The 17884-nt window shown below is 33.0% G+C and overlaps 1 protein-coding gene across 3 annotated transcripts in view; it reads right to left on the bottom strand.

Moving 5' to 3' along the window:
* Positions 1 to 17884, bottom strand: part of DPP10 (dipeptidyl peptidase like 10) — a 1333785-nt gene that overhangs the window by 454397 nt on the left and 861504 nt on the right. For all 3 annotated transcript variants that reach the window (XM_032856197.1, XM_032856196.1, XM_032856198.1), the window contains one exon: positions 4331 to 4426. In XM_032856197.1, coding sequence (XP_032712088.1) covers positions 4331 to 4426 — 96 coding nt within the window. The remainder of the gene's footprint in view (positions 1 to 4330; positions 4427 to 17884) is intronic.

Below are 17884 nucleotides of genomic sequence, written 5' to 3'. Positions count from 1 at the left end.
TCCAGATTGGTAACATACAGTGTAGTATTATTTTCAGGTGTAAAGTATAGTAATTTAACAGTTCCATACATCACTCTGCAACTCATCATGACAAGCACAGTCCTTAATCCCCCATCACCTGTTTAACCCATTCCCTAACCCCCTCCCCTCTGATAACCATCAGCTTGTTCTCTGAGGTTAAGAGTCTGTTTCTTGTCTTGTCTCTCTATCTTAATTTTTCCCTTTGCTTGTTAATTGTGGTTCTTAAATTCTAGATCATTTTATATGAATACAGTATAACAGGTATAATATATAAAATACATATCAATCAATGGTTTATGTTATCAGAAAGGCTTCCAGTCAATAGGAAGCTATTAGTAGGTAAGTCTCTGGGGAGTCAGAAGTTACATACGAATTTTCAACTGTGCAGGATGGTTGGTGCCCCTAACCCTGTGCTGTTCAAGGGTCAAAGGAAAAAAAAAATGAATTTAAAAATAGTGATCTTTCACAACAGTTTTAGAAGTACTGTCTTAGAGGAGATTAGGTATATTAAAATTATAATTGAGGTATAAATTTCTATATGGGGAGTCAAACCTTAGGGTTTAGAGGAAGATAACGTTTCTTACGGCTGGTAGGACAAATAGTCACTGACTTTGTACCTGGGCATCAGGTTTCAAGCTGGGTAACATCTGGGCTTTCCTATTGAGGAAGGGATTCCAGAGGGAGAAAATAGCGTGGGCGAAGGCACAGAGGTCAAGAAAGCTTCTGAGCTTATGAAGAACATCAAGAAATTCAATGTGTCTAAAATATGATGTAAAGCTGACAAATAGGAAAGAGGCTGAGCTTAATTCTGAGAGGCTTGCTACATAGGGAAGACTGAAATTTATTCAACTGGCAAAGGGGTTCCTCTGATGGTGTTCTGAAAAGTGCATTAGCAGTTTTCAGTGGGGCTTTATAAAATTGTATTTGACAGGAGACTGATGGAGGGATTAGTTGGAGATCCATGTGACTAAAGAAAGGGAAGGGCACTATTTTTTCTAATTAGTTATAAAAATTACATAAACATATACTTTGTTAGAGAAAATTTAGGGGAAAAAAAAGAACATAATGGCAGAAGACCAAAAAACAAAAAACAAAAAACAAAACAACAACAAAGAAAACAGGCCAAAATCCAGCCATCTGGACATATTCGCTGGTACATAATACAGATAGTGTGATGTCACATGCCATAAACACTGTTTTGAAGACCTCTTTGTTCACTTTTTATAACATGAACATGTTAATAAATACATTTATATATATTTCCTTTAGTGACCACGTAAGTTAACATTATATGGATATACCCAGGGAAAGGACATTCCTGTAATACTAAAGATGAAAGGATTAATAGCAATGAAATCTAAAACAATGAGATTATTAAAGTAGTTGGCACATGTGTTAGAGCCTGGGAACGACATCTCAGAGCTGAACAACAAAAGAGGGTAAGTTTTACACTTGAACATAGTCACAAAGTCGGTAAATCAGGGTCCATCTCTTATCAGCTGTGTTTTTGGATACATATTTTACTGAAGTCTCAGTTTTCTGGGGTTAATAATTTTAACTTTACATGCTATTTGTAAAATATGGATAAAAAGCATCTCACACAAAACTTAACACAGAAGGCCCCCAATTAATGTTGGATCTTTCTTTGATGATTGATTGATCATCAAATGTATGTGGGGAGATGAATAATGTTACCGAAGATGGATTTCCAGGTTTCAAGGTGACATAACTAGGAAGATGATGCTATAAAAATGGAGATTTCAAGGATATGAGCAGATTTGGGGGAAGGCAGTTGTTAAGCTAACCATGAACATGAGCACCCATCCAAGGCTGCAATGACATTCACAGATATATTAGTTGAGAAACAGCATAATGAACGACATTACTGCACTACATCCTAGACTTGCCAGGGCCATGTCGACTCCCTCCTTCTCCTTGACCAGTAATGCATTAAGTGTTCCTAGGTGACCTCCAGGAATTAAATGAAGCTTCCAAATGAGCTCAGCTTTGATTCTTTCAAGCCACTTATATAAAGATGACCTAGTGAGACATCTCATAAAGAAAAAGATGACATTTCACCCTTAGATATAATCTGTGATAATGAGGCCAAGGTCACACATTTTATCCACATAGTTCCCACTGTATTTTCTGGCTATGTGAGGAATGTGTAAATAGGCCACATATCTAATGATTGCCAGAAAGGAGATCTGAGTTGGATAAGAGAAATGAATGAACACAAATCTACTGCTCTACTTGAAAAGCAAGCCAGTGCACATAATCCACTAACAGCGAGTCTGTTTCTTCAGTGGTATTTGTAAGGACAGCATGTGTCTGAAAGCTTAAAGTGTGTTTAACCTTGTTTCAAAGATTCTTTTTATGCCAAATCATTTCATAAATATTTTAGGTGTTAGGTTTTACTCAGAATTTAATAACAACACTCTAGCTTTGTCTGAGGATATTTTCTCAACATCGGGTTTACCAGTGATTGGAAAAGAAATGATGAAAAAAGTGATGAAAATGATTAACCACAAATACATTATGTTGGTATCCTGCAAAGTGTTAAAGTGGAATGTGTGTCCTAGATATTGAAATGTGGCTTAATTTAGCAAGTAGTTCACCATAAGTATTTGTACAGGCTTTTGGCATTTCAATATCAAAGTTACAGTTATACACAGGAGTAAATGCCTCTTTGAATAGTCCAAGCTCACCTGAGAAGGGTGATGAAGCCCATGATTTTTTATTGCTTTCCAAAGTCAAAGACTACACAAATTTCTATAGTTTGGCCAAAATTATGGTAAATAAAACAGAATGTTCCTGACCAGCTCAAATCTAATGACTCCCGATTTTTTCCACAATTTCTATGCCACCTCCTTTAACAGAAAATAGAAATGCTAGCAAGTACGAAGATGATTTTAAAATTAAAAGCAGGGAAGGATTTGTGAGAGATCCATCTAATGTTAATGACGTACCTCTTTATTAGCCCTCCTTAGTCATAGTGCTCTTCTGAACTAAACATAGGGTACATCTAAAGTAATCACAGTGCAAGGCAACAGGATGGCAAGTCCCAAATTAATGAATAATTCAAAATAAAATTTTGCAAAGAAATAAATAAAACACTGTCTTGTTTTCTGTATCTATAATACCATCCCTATGATACACACTCATCTTCCAACCAATTTTAACTGAAACTTGAGTTTACCTAAAAAATAACACTGGATTTCAATTAAATACATTCATTCATTTATTCAAATCTTGAGTGCCTGCTGATCTCCAAGAACTGTATCAGTGCTAGGTAAACAAGTATGATTTGGCCTCTGCCCTCAAAAACTAAGTTACATTCTTTTTATAGCTTCCACAAATTATCATTTGATTTGCAGGCATAAAAGCACTTAATTAGAATATTAGAGAAGAAAGATGTACTGGATGTGAGATGATCTTTATTATATAAAAAGACAAAGATCCTTTTTATCAGTCATACAAATAATCTACTCTATGCCTTGCAAACAAGCAAAGTTATTATGTCTAAATAAAGTGAAGGGCAAAGATTAACAGCTATCTAACAACAGTGATTCGTATGGAAAGGCAAATTGGAATCGTCAAGGAATGGAAACATGACTTCCTTTTTACCAACACATTTCTTATGATTAGATCATCCAGTAACTTCTCCTATTATCTTTCATTAAGTTAAACCAAAGTCCATGGAGCCATTTGGTAGCTTTTATTTTTGGTTGTTTCTTTTTTAATCTAAATGCTTTTTTAAAACTTTTGATAATGATAAAATCAGAAATAACCTAAGGGAAACTGAAGCAGTGTTTTTGCTGGAAAAGGACAAAGTAGTTCAGTATATTTCCATGCCATATCTAAAGATTTCAACTTTGCAAAGATTCTCCCTGGAGAGTAGCACTTAAGCTTAAAAAGAAAAGCCACAAAGGGAGAAAAGAAAACTAATCCAACTGCCAGATTTGAAGCACTTACATACACAGTCTCCCCAAATCTAGACTTCTACACCAATAAGAATGACCCAGAGAAATGTTGAGATTTAACATATGCTTGAAAAGCCACAGAACTAGTGATCATGAAGAACAGCAGAGATACAATAGTCAATCTAAAACTTGGAGAATAATTTGATTGATGACCTATCTTAGGAACTGGTTTTCTCTCACAAGAGCCAAGATACTAATTTCTGATTAAGTAGTATATCGGTATATGTAATCACTGATTAAAATACCATTTTAATTAAAAATACCATTATTTACTTTGTTTACTTTAATTTTAAAGACATGAAATTCAAAATAAATGGAGCACATACCATTGATCCACCGAGCTTCTGGGTCATGAAGCACAAAGTCTCTCCTGAAGAGGTCTTCTAAAGACAATCTAGTTTCTGATGAATTTGTGAGTTCATCTAAAATGAAATAAATCTTAGATTAGACACTTATCTCATGTTAGTTTTTAAAACTAATGAATTCTAAAAATTGGACTATTTTGTTACAAAGATATGTTAACTAGAGGACAATATAAAGTAGTTATCATCATACGGACTTTGGCATTTGAAGCTTTTCGTTTCATGAAGTTTTTCAAAATATTAAGTTATTTTAAATATTATATCTGTCTTCATCTAGCACAAATTTAATAGATCTATCCCTTGTTAGGTAGTGATATAATATAAAAGAAGTTAAGAGCTCCTGTTTTGCATTGTGCCCACACATTTTTTTGGGTTTAATCATAATCCAGCTCATTACTTTCTAAAATGACTTTGACATATTCTCCTAAAGCTAAATTTGTATTTTCATTGTAAACACCAAAGATGAGAGAGTTGAGGGTCCTTGATAAAAACAATAAGGAAAACTTCCCAACTCAGAAGGAAGTTCACCAAATAACAGAATGAACACCAAGTTCCACCAAATAATTACCACCAAATACTAAATAGATTTAGAAGTTAAACACAAAAATTCAAATAATACAGTCCATGAATATTAATAAAAAGTGTATGTTTATGTAAGCCCCTGACATAAAAACTATTTAAACTCCCCTTTTTAGTTCAAGAGTCTAAGAAATAGAAAGATAATATGGTTTAAGTACCAAAATCCGGCATAACAAACGTGTTTTTGATACAAGGGGCTATAGAAAGTTAGCAATATTTCATTTTCTTTTCAATAGCATTTTTTATTTACTGTATAAAATCATCTTTGTTACCTTTCAGCAGTGACCTTCACTCTGGCTGAAAATAAAATGTCAAAGATATATACTAACCTCATTAGATATTGTTTTTTAAAGGTTCAGCACTTATTGCAGTGAGAGCTTTGTTTCTTCCAGCTGAAAAGCTGGGGTAAAGAATCAATAACTTCAAATGCAATTTCCTCTAACAGGAATTAACCACATATTTAACCCACAAAATAACTGCTAAGAAACAACTGAAAAAAACAAAACAAAACAAAAACAAAAACAAAACTACTACTAATGGTGATCGTGAGAACCGTATGATCCCAAGGCCAGGAGAGGACATAGTGATCATATATGGATTTTTAAAACAAAATGCTCCATTTGAGATTCCAACACATCAAAATTGGAACTTTCTTTATTCATTCAACAAATACTGGACCTTTAATTTTAAAAAATTTTAAATGAAGTATTAAGTTCCTGGCGACATATCTAGGATTTGTCCTGAGGGATTCACACTTGCAAAACAAAAGAGAAAATACTAAATGTCAGAATGAGGATAACAGAGTATTTCAGAAGTTCAAAGAAATGAAGAGAAATGTCTTGCAAAAGGCATCAGAGAAGGCCTCAGTCATAAATAAAATGACGAACTCTCATCTGTTGCTGGAGGGAATACAAAGTGTTAAAGCCACTTTGGAAGACAAGTAAGTGGTTTCTCACAAAACTAAATACACAATCCAGCATCTGTGCTTTGCGGTGTTTACCCAGATGAGCTGAAAACCTATGTCCACACAAAACTCTGGGTATGAACTTCACTCATAACTGCCAAAACTTGGAAGGAACAAAGATGTCCCTGAGGAGGTCAATCAATAAACAAACTGTGATATATCCAGATAACAGAATATTATGTAATGATAAAAAATGAGCCATCAACTATGACAACATATGGAGGAAACTCAAATGCCTACAACTAGGTAAAAGAAGACAATTCAAAAAGACTAGGGCACCTGGGTGGCTCAGTGGGTTAAAGCCTCTGCCTTCGCCTCAGGTCACGATCTCAGGGTCCTGGGATCGAGCACCACATCGGGCTCTCTTTTCGGCAGGGAGACTGCTTCCCCCTCTGTCTCTGCCTGCCTCTCTGCCTACTTGTGATCTCTCTCTCTCTCAAATAAATAAATAAAATCTTAAAAAAAAGACTAGGGCATCTGGGTGGCTCAGTTGGTTGAGCAACTGCCTTCAGCTCAGGTCATGATCCTGGAGTCCAGGGATCGAGTCCCGCATCAGGCTCCCAGCTCCACGGGGAGTCTGCTTCTCCCTCTGACCTTCTCCTCACTCATGCGCTCTCTCACTCTCTCTCTCTCTCTCTCAAATAAATAAATATTAAAAAAAAAAGACTATACACTATATGATTTCAACTATGTAATATTCTGAAAAATGGAAACTATGGAGGCACTAAAAATAGATGAGTGTTTGCCAGGGGTTGTGGGGAAGAGTGGGGAAGGAAACAGGTGGGGCACAGAAGATTTCTAAATCAGTAAATCTACGCTGTATGATCTATAATGGTAGATACGAGTAATTACACACTTGTATAAACCAGGGCACCTGGGTGGCTCAGTCTATTAAGCACCTGACTCTTGATTTCAGCTCAGGTCATGACCTCAGTGTTGAGAGACTGAGCCTTGCATTGGGCTCCAAGCTTAGCAGAGTCGGCTTGAGATTCTTAGTCTCTCTTTCTCCCTCTGCTCCTCCCCCAGCTTTCTCTCTCTCAAATAAATAAAATCTTAAAAATATTAAAAAAAAATATATATATATATATTTGTTTGTGTGGGGTGTGTGTGTGTGTATTTTTTTTCTTACAAAGATTTTGTTGTTGTTGTTCCTAGGTCAATTCGGCATATTTTGTATACTATATCTTTTATTATACAGATTTTACACATATTTTATTAATACATCTTTTATAATGCAGATACAGCTATAAATGTTAATATAAGAAATATCTTATAAGGCAAGTATACCATATCAAATAATCTTATTTTCAAGTAATATTTCAAATCATATCAATAATTCTCAAACATATCTTCCTTTATATGGACTTTAAAATCATATTTTAACCTATCAAATGGAGAATCTTATTAAAATTGCACTACATATGCACACTGAATTGAAAAACTTTAGCCATTTAGTAATATTATAGGTTTTCACTCAGAACTACTTATAACTACTTATACCACTCATTTTTTGTACATTTATTAGATCACATCTTCTGCTTTTCATATAGATCCTCTACTTTTCCTATTCTATTTAGTCCTAATTATATATAGTTTACTATTATCATGAACAGAATACTTATCATTCTTACTTCAATATTATATATTCTAGATATATAAGGTTTTTCAATATTATATATTATAGATCTATAAGGTTTTCGCAGATTCACAGTTGTACAAAATAATACAGAAAGAAAACCCTTTATATACTTCATTCAGTTTCTCTTAAATATATACAACATCTTGCAAATCAATATCACAAAAAGAAATTGATATTTATACAAAGCTATTCAGATTTCAATTTTACATGTACTCTTTTGTGTATGTGTGTGTGGGTCTGTCTGGTTCTATGTGATTTTATTATATATGATGAGCAACTGTCAAGATACAGAATAACTGTGTCACCAGGACAGAACTGTACTTTTATTACCATAGCCTCCCTCTGCAGCCATTGGCAAACACTGATCTATTTTCTACCTCTGTAATTTTGTTATTTGTTATACTATGTAAAAAGGATAATACAACATGCAACCTTTGGAAATGGGCCTTTTTTCACACTGTGGTTATAATCTGCATTTCCCAAATAGCTAATAAAAATCTTTTAATGTGAATATTTGTAAACAGTATATTTCCTTCAGTGAAATGTCTATTCATGACATTTGCCCATATCTAATTGGATTACTTTTGTTTGTTGGTTTACCAGTTGAATTAGAAAGTTCTTTATTCTAGATACAAATCATTTGCCAGATATTCAATTTCAAATACTTCTTCCAAGTCTCTATCTTGTCTTTTCATCCTCTTAAAAAGGACTTTTCTAGATAAAAAGTTTTCAAAACCGTTGTGGTCTAGTTCATCAATTTTTCCTTTTATAAGTCATGTTTTTGCTGTCAAGACCAAAAACTCTTTACCTACTCTGAGATCTTGCAGATTTTCTCCTATTTTTTTTTCTAACAGGGTGATAGTTCTATATTTTGTATGTAAGTCCCTGATGCACTTTGAGTTACTTTTTGAATATGGTTTGAGGATCATTTGAGATTCATATTTCATTTAAATTTTCTTCTACTGGATGCCCAATTGCTCTAGCACCATTTATTAAAAAGCATTTATTTCATTTTAGTGAATTATTCCATTATGCTGAATGCCAGAAACAATGTTGAATAATAATGGTGGTAATGACACACCTGTCCTTTTTTCTACAATGGCAGCATCTTCAATATCTCATTATAGAATAAGATATTTTTTCTCTAGAATATTGGTAAGGAATATCTATCATTCATAGAAAATATTTTTATTTCTGTCAGAGTTTTTATTTGAAATTATAACTATATCATCATGCAACTTCAGCATCTTTCATACAAACATATTTTTCTTCCTTTAATGTATTGCTATAAAAACTGTAAAAATGAAACTTTCTATTTCCAGCCAACTTCTATCTTTATAACAAAGCCTAATTGATCAAGTGAATTATTACTGTTTTATACTGCTAGATTAATTGCAAAATCTTTACTTAAATGTTTAGATCTTTGTTGATGAACAAAATGACACAATCCATTTTTCATTTTGCATCATACTGATCAGTTAACATTTTAATAGCTAAATATTTTTGAATTTTAATATTTATGTTTATTTAAATTATTTAAATTTAATAATTTAAATTACTAAATTATTTTTAAATTATTTATTTATATTTACATTTATGTATTATATTATTATTTATATTTATATTATATTATTATATTATTTATATTTATATTCGTTTATTATTATATTATTTATATTTAAATATTAAATATTATATTTATTATATTATTAAATTTATTTATATTTATATGCATCTAAATATTATAAATTATAATAATATAATTACATAATCATAATTATTAAATTATTTATTTATATTTATATTTATTTAAATATTTAAATATTTCCTGTAATTTGCCATAATTTAATATATTTAAAAAGAAGATTTTTTTCCTTTTAACTCCGATTTACCTGGAATTGATTTTAAAATCAACCCATCAAGGGGCGCCTGGGTGGCTCAATGGGTTAAAGACTCTGGCTTCAGCTCAGGTCATGATCCCAAGGTCCTGGGACTGAGCCCCACATTGGGCTCTCTGCTCATCAGGGAGCCTGCTTCCCTTCCTCTCTCTCTCTCTACCTGCCTCTCTGCCTACTTGTGATCTCTGTCTGTTAAATAAATAAAATTTTAAAAAAATTTAAAAAAATAAAATCAACCCATCAAAGTAATTCAAAATTATTATAATTCATCTTCCTTTTAAACAATAATCAGAGAGAGAGAGACATATATATGATTTAAGAATTAATTTCTTTGGTTTCATTCATTACTGAGAGAACAAACTATATACTTCATTCTTTTTTCTTTCTTTTTCCCTTCATTTCTTTCTTCATTCCTTTCTTTAAATTTGTCTTAGCTCCTGGGCACTAAGGTCTCTTGAAATTTTCAGTCCTGGAATAAAGAGTTCTTCTGCCTCTATATAATGAGTAATTAAGCTTCTCATTTAATACTCTCCCAAGCTGGCTTCTCTCCTCTATCTCCTGTCTCTTCAAATCTTATCATAATCTTTTGGGGTGTTCATCCTTTGCAATTAATCTTCCATTTTCCAAATGCCCTCCCAATCCTATTGGGCATGTTCATTCCACAGGGAAAACTGAGGCCCAGTGAGATTAAAAGTGACAAAGTTTACATGGTTAGTAAGAGGCAGGACTGAAATGGAACCTGCATCTCTCTGACTTAGTAAACTCCAATGTCTCTCAAATTAAGTTTTCTCTCCTCATCCTCTTTCAGACTATATCAATTAGGTCTTTTTAAAAACGACAATATGCAATATTATATATGTTATTTTAAGAATATTCTTGCTGTCTTTTAGCCACAAGAACCCTTCTCCAAATCGAAATTCAGCTCCTCAGCATCCCCTCCTCAGATCTTATCAACATTTCTTTCTGGTTCAACCTGCCCAAGAAAGTCCTATTGCCATGGTCTTTCTCTTTTCTCACAGCACTCACTAAGAAGTAGGGCTTTATTGTTTTGTTTTGTTTTCTTCAAGAAAATGGCCTGTAACCTGTCAGGAAAATTCCAAATTAAACCTCTGCTCACTGCTGGGAGCTGTTTCACCTCTTCAGTAGCATTCAAGCACTCCCTGTCACACCTCATCAGCAAATATAAACCACATTAGAACCGCATTTCGTAGGAACTGAATTTATGCTAGAATCATCTGGAAATTTTTTTTTTTTAATCTGGAGAAATCTTATTATTTGATACATTTTTAACAACTTTCTCTGTATTTCACCACAAAGGCCACACTTAACAACAAAGACTCATGAACACCATCCATTCATCCCAAATTCATTCACATTGAACGCAGAGAAGATAGGTCAGAAGGAAAGTGGTAACAGAGTGTAAATGATTTTAAGAGATGACCTCCTCATGTAAAGTACCTTTTTTACAAATCTTCCTAAGAGGAAATTCTGAAACACTATCTATTCCCTAATATAACAAAATATTACTTATTTAATATTCATCTCTCTTGGGGTACCTGGGGGTTTCAGTTGGTTAAGCTTCCAACTCTTGGTTTTGGCCCTTCTTTCCCTTTCTAAAAAATAAAATAAAATAATAAAAATTTTAAAAATTAAAAAAATAAAGAAACAAAAGAAATAGGTGCAGGTTGTACCAGGACACATCTTGTGGGTTTTATTTTTTTTTCTGTTTCAATAATATGTACTTTAATTCTTCAAATTTACATTATGAACCATTTATTTAACTGGGAATTAGCAAACCTTTATTCATTTTCTTGGTGATAAATTAAGAAACATTAGAGAGAATTTGGGATTGTGTATCTGATCTCAAATGACAAACACTTTGACATTTAGTCTGCTGTATGGTGTTTGAACATCCTAGTGAAAGAAAAGAATGGGGAAAAAAGACAGAAAATAAGAAGGCAACTAATGCCGCAGCTGTTAGGTAATAAAACAAAACTTTATGGTCTGTTGACTGGTTGAGAAATGTTCAAGCAACAAATATTTTGAATAGGTCTGGGATTTAGCCATGACTATCAGATACAAAGGGGTGGGAAATATATCATTTCAGTGAATTTTAAAAATTCACCAATGTTTAAAATAGAAATAAAATAAAATAGAAATGTGCTAGAAGAGTAGCTTGTACTAACACTAAATAGGTAACAACCTCCTGTAAAAGTAGATAGAGATTTAAACATTGCAGTGGGAAATGGAGGTGGTGGTATAGTGGGCATCAGGAGAGAGGACAGAATCACATGAACAGAAGGGGAAATGGTTTTGTATTTCTTGTGGAAAATTCTAACTAGCTGATTAGATATTTTTTATTAGTGTTTTAACAGGAAATTATTTCAAATAGGAATTAAATTAAGAAATATTTCTGAACCTCTGATGTCAACAGTAAACTAGATAAAAAGTAACACAATTAGTTTCTATAAAGAGAAACGAAGAACTGAAAGTCAGAAATTAGTCTTTCTTCAGTTCAATACTAAAGAACTTTCTTTTTTCTTCTAAGATTATGCAATCAACTTATTTCAAAAGGCCATTTAAAAGCAAGATTGGATTTTTGGAAGAAAGCACAAAAATACCAGTAACAGTCTATGATCTTAAAAGACAGATTAAAGCAGAAAAAAGAACATGGAATGAATTATTTAATGTCCGTTCTGTCACTGAATTCATGTTGCCAAAGCTGAACATTTTAGCTAAGATTCTATATCTTGTAACCATTTAACAAATGATTACAGTTTCCAATTTTTTTTAGTACAGTTGACATACAATGTTACATAAGTTTCAGACGTACAACTTAGTGAATTGGCAAGTTTATATATTATAAGCTATGTTCACCACAAGTGTAGCTACCATCTGTCCCTTTACATCCCCATTACGATATCACTGACTGCATTCCTTATGTTGTGCTTTTTATTCCTAGGACTTATTCATACAATTACTGGAAGCCTATTTCTCCTACTCCCCTTTACCTATTTTACCCGACCCCCAACTCCTCTATACCTTCTCCTGGGATTTTTGTTGTACCATGCATCTTATTAGATTTTTGTGCTGCTCTTCATTATTATAACAATAATCATAGGGTCTGATTTGGCTAAAAAATACTTAGCCTTTACCAGCAGTTATTAATTATTATAGGTTTTCAGATATAGTATGTATACATACACACACACACACACACACACACACACACACACAGACATCAGAGAGGTATCTCATATTTAACTGCAATCTAACCAGAAATATGCTACCCAGTATCTTATTAGTTAAGAATAAGGATGATGAGAGGTGGATTTTTTTTTTTAATGAAAATTTGATTGATTGATTATTTGATTTAGAGAGAGCATGAGCCGGGAGAGGGGTAGAGGAACAGACTCCACCCCAAGTGTGCAACTGGACACAGGGCTCGCTCTTAAGATCCTGAGATCATGACGGGAGCTGAAATCGAGAGTCGGACATTTAACTCAATGAGCCATCCAGGTACACCCCTATTTATTTTTTAAAGAAATTAGCAAATATATGGAAATCATTAGGCAAAATATTCAGTTTACTAAAAGTCATTTTCATTATGATCATTAAAACATCAAAATATGTAAGTCAATATGAAGCAGCTTTAAATTTTTCAATTTCAGAACCACAAAGAAATGTTTTTTTGTTCTTCTGGAACATCCTTGTCTTTCACTCTTGTTTTAAGCCAAATGTTTCAAGATCTATGAATGTAAATCTCAGATTTACCCTACCAGAAATTCAGTATTTGAGTTTCTTCTTATAATTAATTTAAAAAAAAGGTAAAATGTAAAATTCACTCTAAAGTCTCTTTTTGGAAGAAGGACATTTGACTATGTTGAATCTATAAGGTCAAAAATATGAATCACACAAATAATAAATTATTACTCTTTTCAATGAAGGAAATTTTAAGCAGCTTGTCACGTAGTATTGTTGTGACCATCAATTCAGCCATTCAAGCAGAAGCACAAAAAGAATTAGTGCGTCACATAACATCTGTTTTATAGTCCCAGAAAACCACCTTTGTTCCTTCTGGCATGTCGGGAATTTACTTTTGTATCTCTTTCTTTTGCCTTTTTTCACTCTCATGTCTTGCAGCAATAGCTAAATTTCTTGAACAAAGAGGCCAGTCAATTCCTCATCAATTCTACTGCCTACAACTACTTTTGATTCAGATTAACCCAGTTTCTTATAAACTCTACTAATATATACCCTTCTAATACAATTTATTTCCTAAATCAGATTTTTTTCCACTAACATTTGTTCTTTCCTAAGTATATTTCTGGCACATGGTATTCATATCAAAAGCCATATTTCAATTATAAAAATGCATATTAAAAATCAGCTATGCAAAAAATTACCAAACTATGACCAAAGCTGGGTCTACACTGAATAGAATCCAACAGGACAGCTGGTAAATAAGGTATTCTATATTTATTCATGTTTCTCCTTCTTCCCCTTCCCCACCCTGCTCCTTTTTCACCATACATGGGGAGAACTTTTAGGAATTTCACATTGAATATGAAATAATGAAATGTGGATTACCAAAAGTTTACCTCTTGTAACCCTTTCATCTTCTCTAAGGTTCCCAACCACGGTTATGGACCATACTCCCATCTCTATTCTCACACAAGAACAAGCAACAGTGCTGAAATAATAGTCATCAGAGCTAGGAGGTCATATGCTAATTCTGGTTCAACCCTTAGCTAGCACATATGCCCATGACAATTTCACTTAGTCTGTTTACACATCAGTTTCACGTTCCCACCAAAATCACACCACTGCCTGCTGTATTCCAGAAACTCCTATAAACTCTCTCAGTACAAAGACTGGAAGGGGAAGGACAGGGGTTATGTGGTCAGAACTCCACCACCAGAACAGCTCTACTTTACCATATTTTTGACCCCTTCATATAGAATTTTATTGGAAATACCATGCACACACACTGGTATGTGTATGTGCGTGCGTGCACACACACACACACACTCACTCAATGGCCTAGCAGTAGGATTCCCTCACTTCTATTATATGTTAGACAACTTCCCCTTGTTTTCAGCAGAGACTCTAAGTGCTCATCAAAGAAAGAATGTATTTTCAGGTTCTGAAGGACTTATTAAATTCTACCTCAAACTTGTCATCTCTTGAATAAATAAATCAAGAGCTTTAGGATTTACTCATAGGTTTAATTAGTCAAATTAGTCAATTATTCAAAATGCTAATCATTCTCAAACCACTTTTTGAGGGCTTTTTCAAATTAACATCTCCTGGATTTGAGTAGAAAAGCTAAATACGAGAAATATACTTGCACAAAGTCTTTTCACATTGTGAGAAAATTATGCAATGATGCAGACACATGCACACTCTGGAATGATGCTTTTTTCCTTATTTTTTTTTACCTTAAAGTGCTATGGTTCTGCTTTGAGCCTTTGAGTTCTTATATAGCCGTGTTCCTCCCTTGGGTACACTGTTTGTTTCAATTACATTACCATTAGCAAATTTTTGGTTCCTATCTTTATTACCCTATAGCTCAGGTTTATAGAGTATATATAGTTTGTGAAAACTACCGAAGAGGGGTCCTACACTCAAAATTATATCCACAATAATATTACAACATTATCTTCCTTTTACACTGGGTTGAAATTTTCACCCTTGGTACAAAACAATGGTGGATGAAATTCAGAGCACTTTATTGTGAGCCAACACTATTATGTCTATATGTGCTCAATTTTAAAAAATGCAATTTCACTCAAGAATTTCCTTGATACAATTATAAAATATAAAAATTGTATTAAATATCAATACTTAAATCTTTTAATATCTGTGTAAAATGTGTTTAAAATCTGAAGTACACTCAACAAAATCAAAACCCCTTCCACCGTATGCCAACACAATCATCGTCTCAAGGAAAAACACCTTGGCAGCTAGTTATGAACTGAATTAACCACCTTTTTTTTTTTTCATGTAACACCATATTTACAAGAAGGAATGAATAATGAACAATGACTTCAGATTTAAGTATAGGTTTCGTTTGGTATTTGAAAGTAGTCTGTTCCTTTGAAACCTTTTGTAAACTGAAATGCATAAAGTGAAAGTACCCCCTGCCTTCTGAGAGCTCACATTATATTGTACCTGTTTTTATGAATGTCCTACATCAGTACTTGTTTTGGCTAACCAAAAGAAATCCAAAAAGGATTTTCAGTTTTACAAAAAAAAAAAAAAAAAAAAAAAAAAAAAAAAAAAAAAAAAAAGAAGCCTTATTATACTCATGTAGATCTTTCACAAAACCAAAGTAGCATAATGCAAGCTTTCAGAAAACACAGGATACACAGGCAAATGCTTTCCTTCGAAATGAGTGAAATGAGTCTCTCATGTAAAACATATACATGCATGAGCATATAAACACACATACATGTGACTATCTGTTACAAATTATAAAATTATAAAATTTAAGCTCTTAAGCAAAACTCATACATTTTGGAAAACTGGTGACTTCTACCTTGAATTTGACTGCTTTCCAAAATACATATATATATATATATATATATTTTAAGATTTTAAGTAATTTCTGCATCTCATGTGGAGCTTGAACTCACAACCTTGAGTTCAGGAGTCACACATGCTACTGAATGAACCAGCAAGCACTCCCCAGAATTTTTCTAGTGAGACTTTTAAGTAGTGTCATCAGTGACATTAACTATGTTTTTGTTCTGTTTTGTTTTTATGTTTACAATAAAACCCATCAACAATTGGAAAATTGGCATAATGCAATGAACTGATATTTTGCAAATGGCTGAGGCACAATGCTACAGAATCATGCATAAGTAAGAGATCTTTCTAACATAAAGGTGGTCTAATGGATTTTAATGTAGAAAAGTACTGATAATTTATTGACATATTTTCAGATTCCACACGGCAACTAACCTTTGGGAATTAATCACCTGCCAAGTTTTCAAGAAGGATCAAGGAAGGACAATTATAATTATGTGAAAAGCTATTAAAACACATCTCCCATTTATAACTATGTATAATTATGAGATCATGATTCCTTCATATATGTCAACCAAAAAGAATTAACACAGGAAAACATATGAGAAACCTGATGCCTTCTATTCATCCAGACATTAAACAGATTTGTAAAAAGTAAGAAATAATGCTATTCTCACTATTTTTTCTTCTGAAAAATATGACTATTTTATTATATGTCATGTATATTCGCATGTATAGTTTTATTATTGCCATTTTAAGTGATTAAGAAACATTTAGAAAAATTCTCAAAAATTATATTTTAAATCTAATATTTAATTTAATATATTTAATGTATTTAATGTTATATATATTAATAACATATATTCATATATAATTTAATATCTTATCCAGTAAATGTTGATAGATATAATTGAAATGCCCAAAAAGTATTTTTAGGTCCTTAATAATCTGTTAAAATATCCTACCCTAAGCCCTATTGTGTATATCACTGTGTATTTTATTGTTTACTTTTATCTACATTTCAAACAGCTAAGTGTATAATAAATAGTTTTCTAGGTCTCTATGATGTGGATTTTTCTTTTTGGCAATATCATCATTTTTTCATCAGATTTTTTTCATCAGATTTAATGTTCATACCCTATATACTATATTCCCCCTCAAGAAATTTCACAAAATACTTCTGTTAAAATCTCTAATTGCTAATGTAAGCATGAATAATTGGCAAGTTTGTTCCTGGTCAACGTTTATTGGAAACCCAGTTTGTACCGATAATGCAAACTATTATGCATGGTATGATAAGCATGGGGGATTGTGTACATGGTAAAGATACAAACCCTATGCTTGAAGGTTTCAAGTAGAGTAAAGAACTCATGTTAATCACAGACAGAGGCCAAAGCACACGTAAACTGTATCACCAAAGTTTGTCATCAGAGGGGTATCAGTGAACATGGAGGAACAGGCAGCTCCAAGAGGCTGTTATGCCACAGAAACATCAAAAAGGAAGCAAAACAGCCAGAATAAACTTTATCAGAGCTCTGGAAAATAGTCAAAGATTTACAACAATCTAGTAAACAATGAATCAAGAAAAAAGTAATCTAGAAATAGTAGAAAAGCTTTGTGGCATTTGTATTTGTCATTCCTCCAATCCCCTCCCTAGTTCCGTGTTGATCTTTAAGTCAACAGCCTGCATTTAGAGTATGGGACCTTGGTCCCTGGGTTCTGGAAGAAGCAGAGTAGATCTTATCTCAAAGAAACTCTGTTTGCCTGCTCTGCCTTGTCTGGGGCTATTGGAAAGACTGACAGAAGGCACTTATTTATCTTACACCAGAGCCAGAATGCCCATCACAGAAAATCAGTGGATATTATGAAAAATGTTCTAAGGTAAATGAATAAGCCACAGCTATCTG

Source organism: Lontra canadensis, unplaced genomic scaffold (assembly GCF_010015895.1).
Source record: "Lontra canadensis isolate GAN:19392208 unplaced genomic scaffold, GSC_riverotter_1.0 scaffold11, whole genome shotgun sequence".
Classification (NCBI taxonomy): domain Eukaryota; kingdom Metazoa; phylum Chordata; class Mammalia; order Carnivora; family Mustelidae; genus Lontra; species Lontra canadensis.
This window is presented reverse-complemented; position numbering and strand designations above follow the sequence as displayed.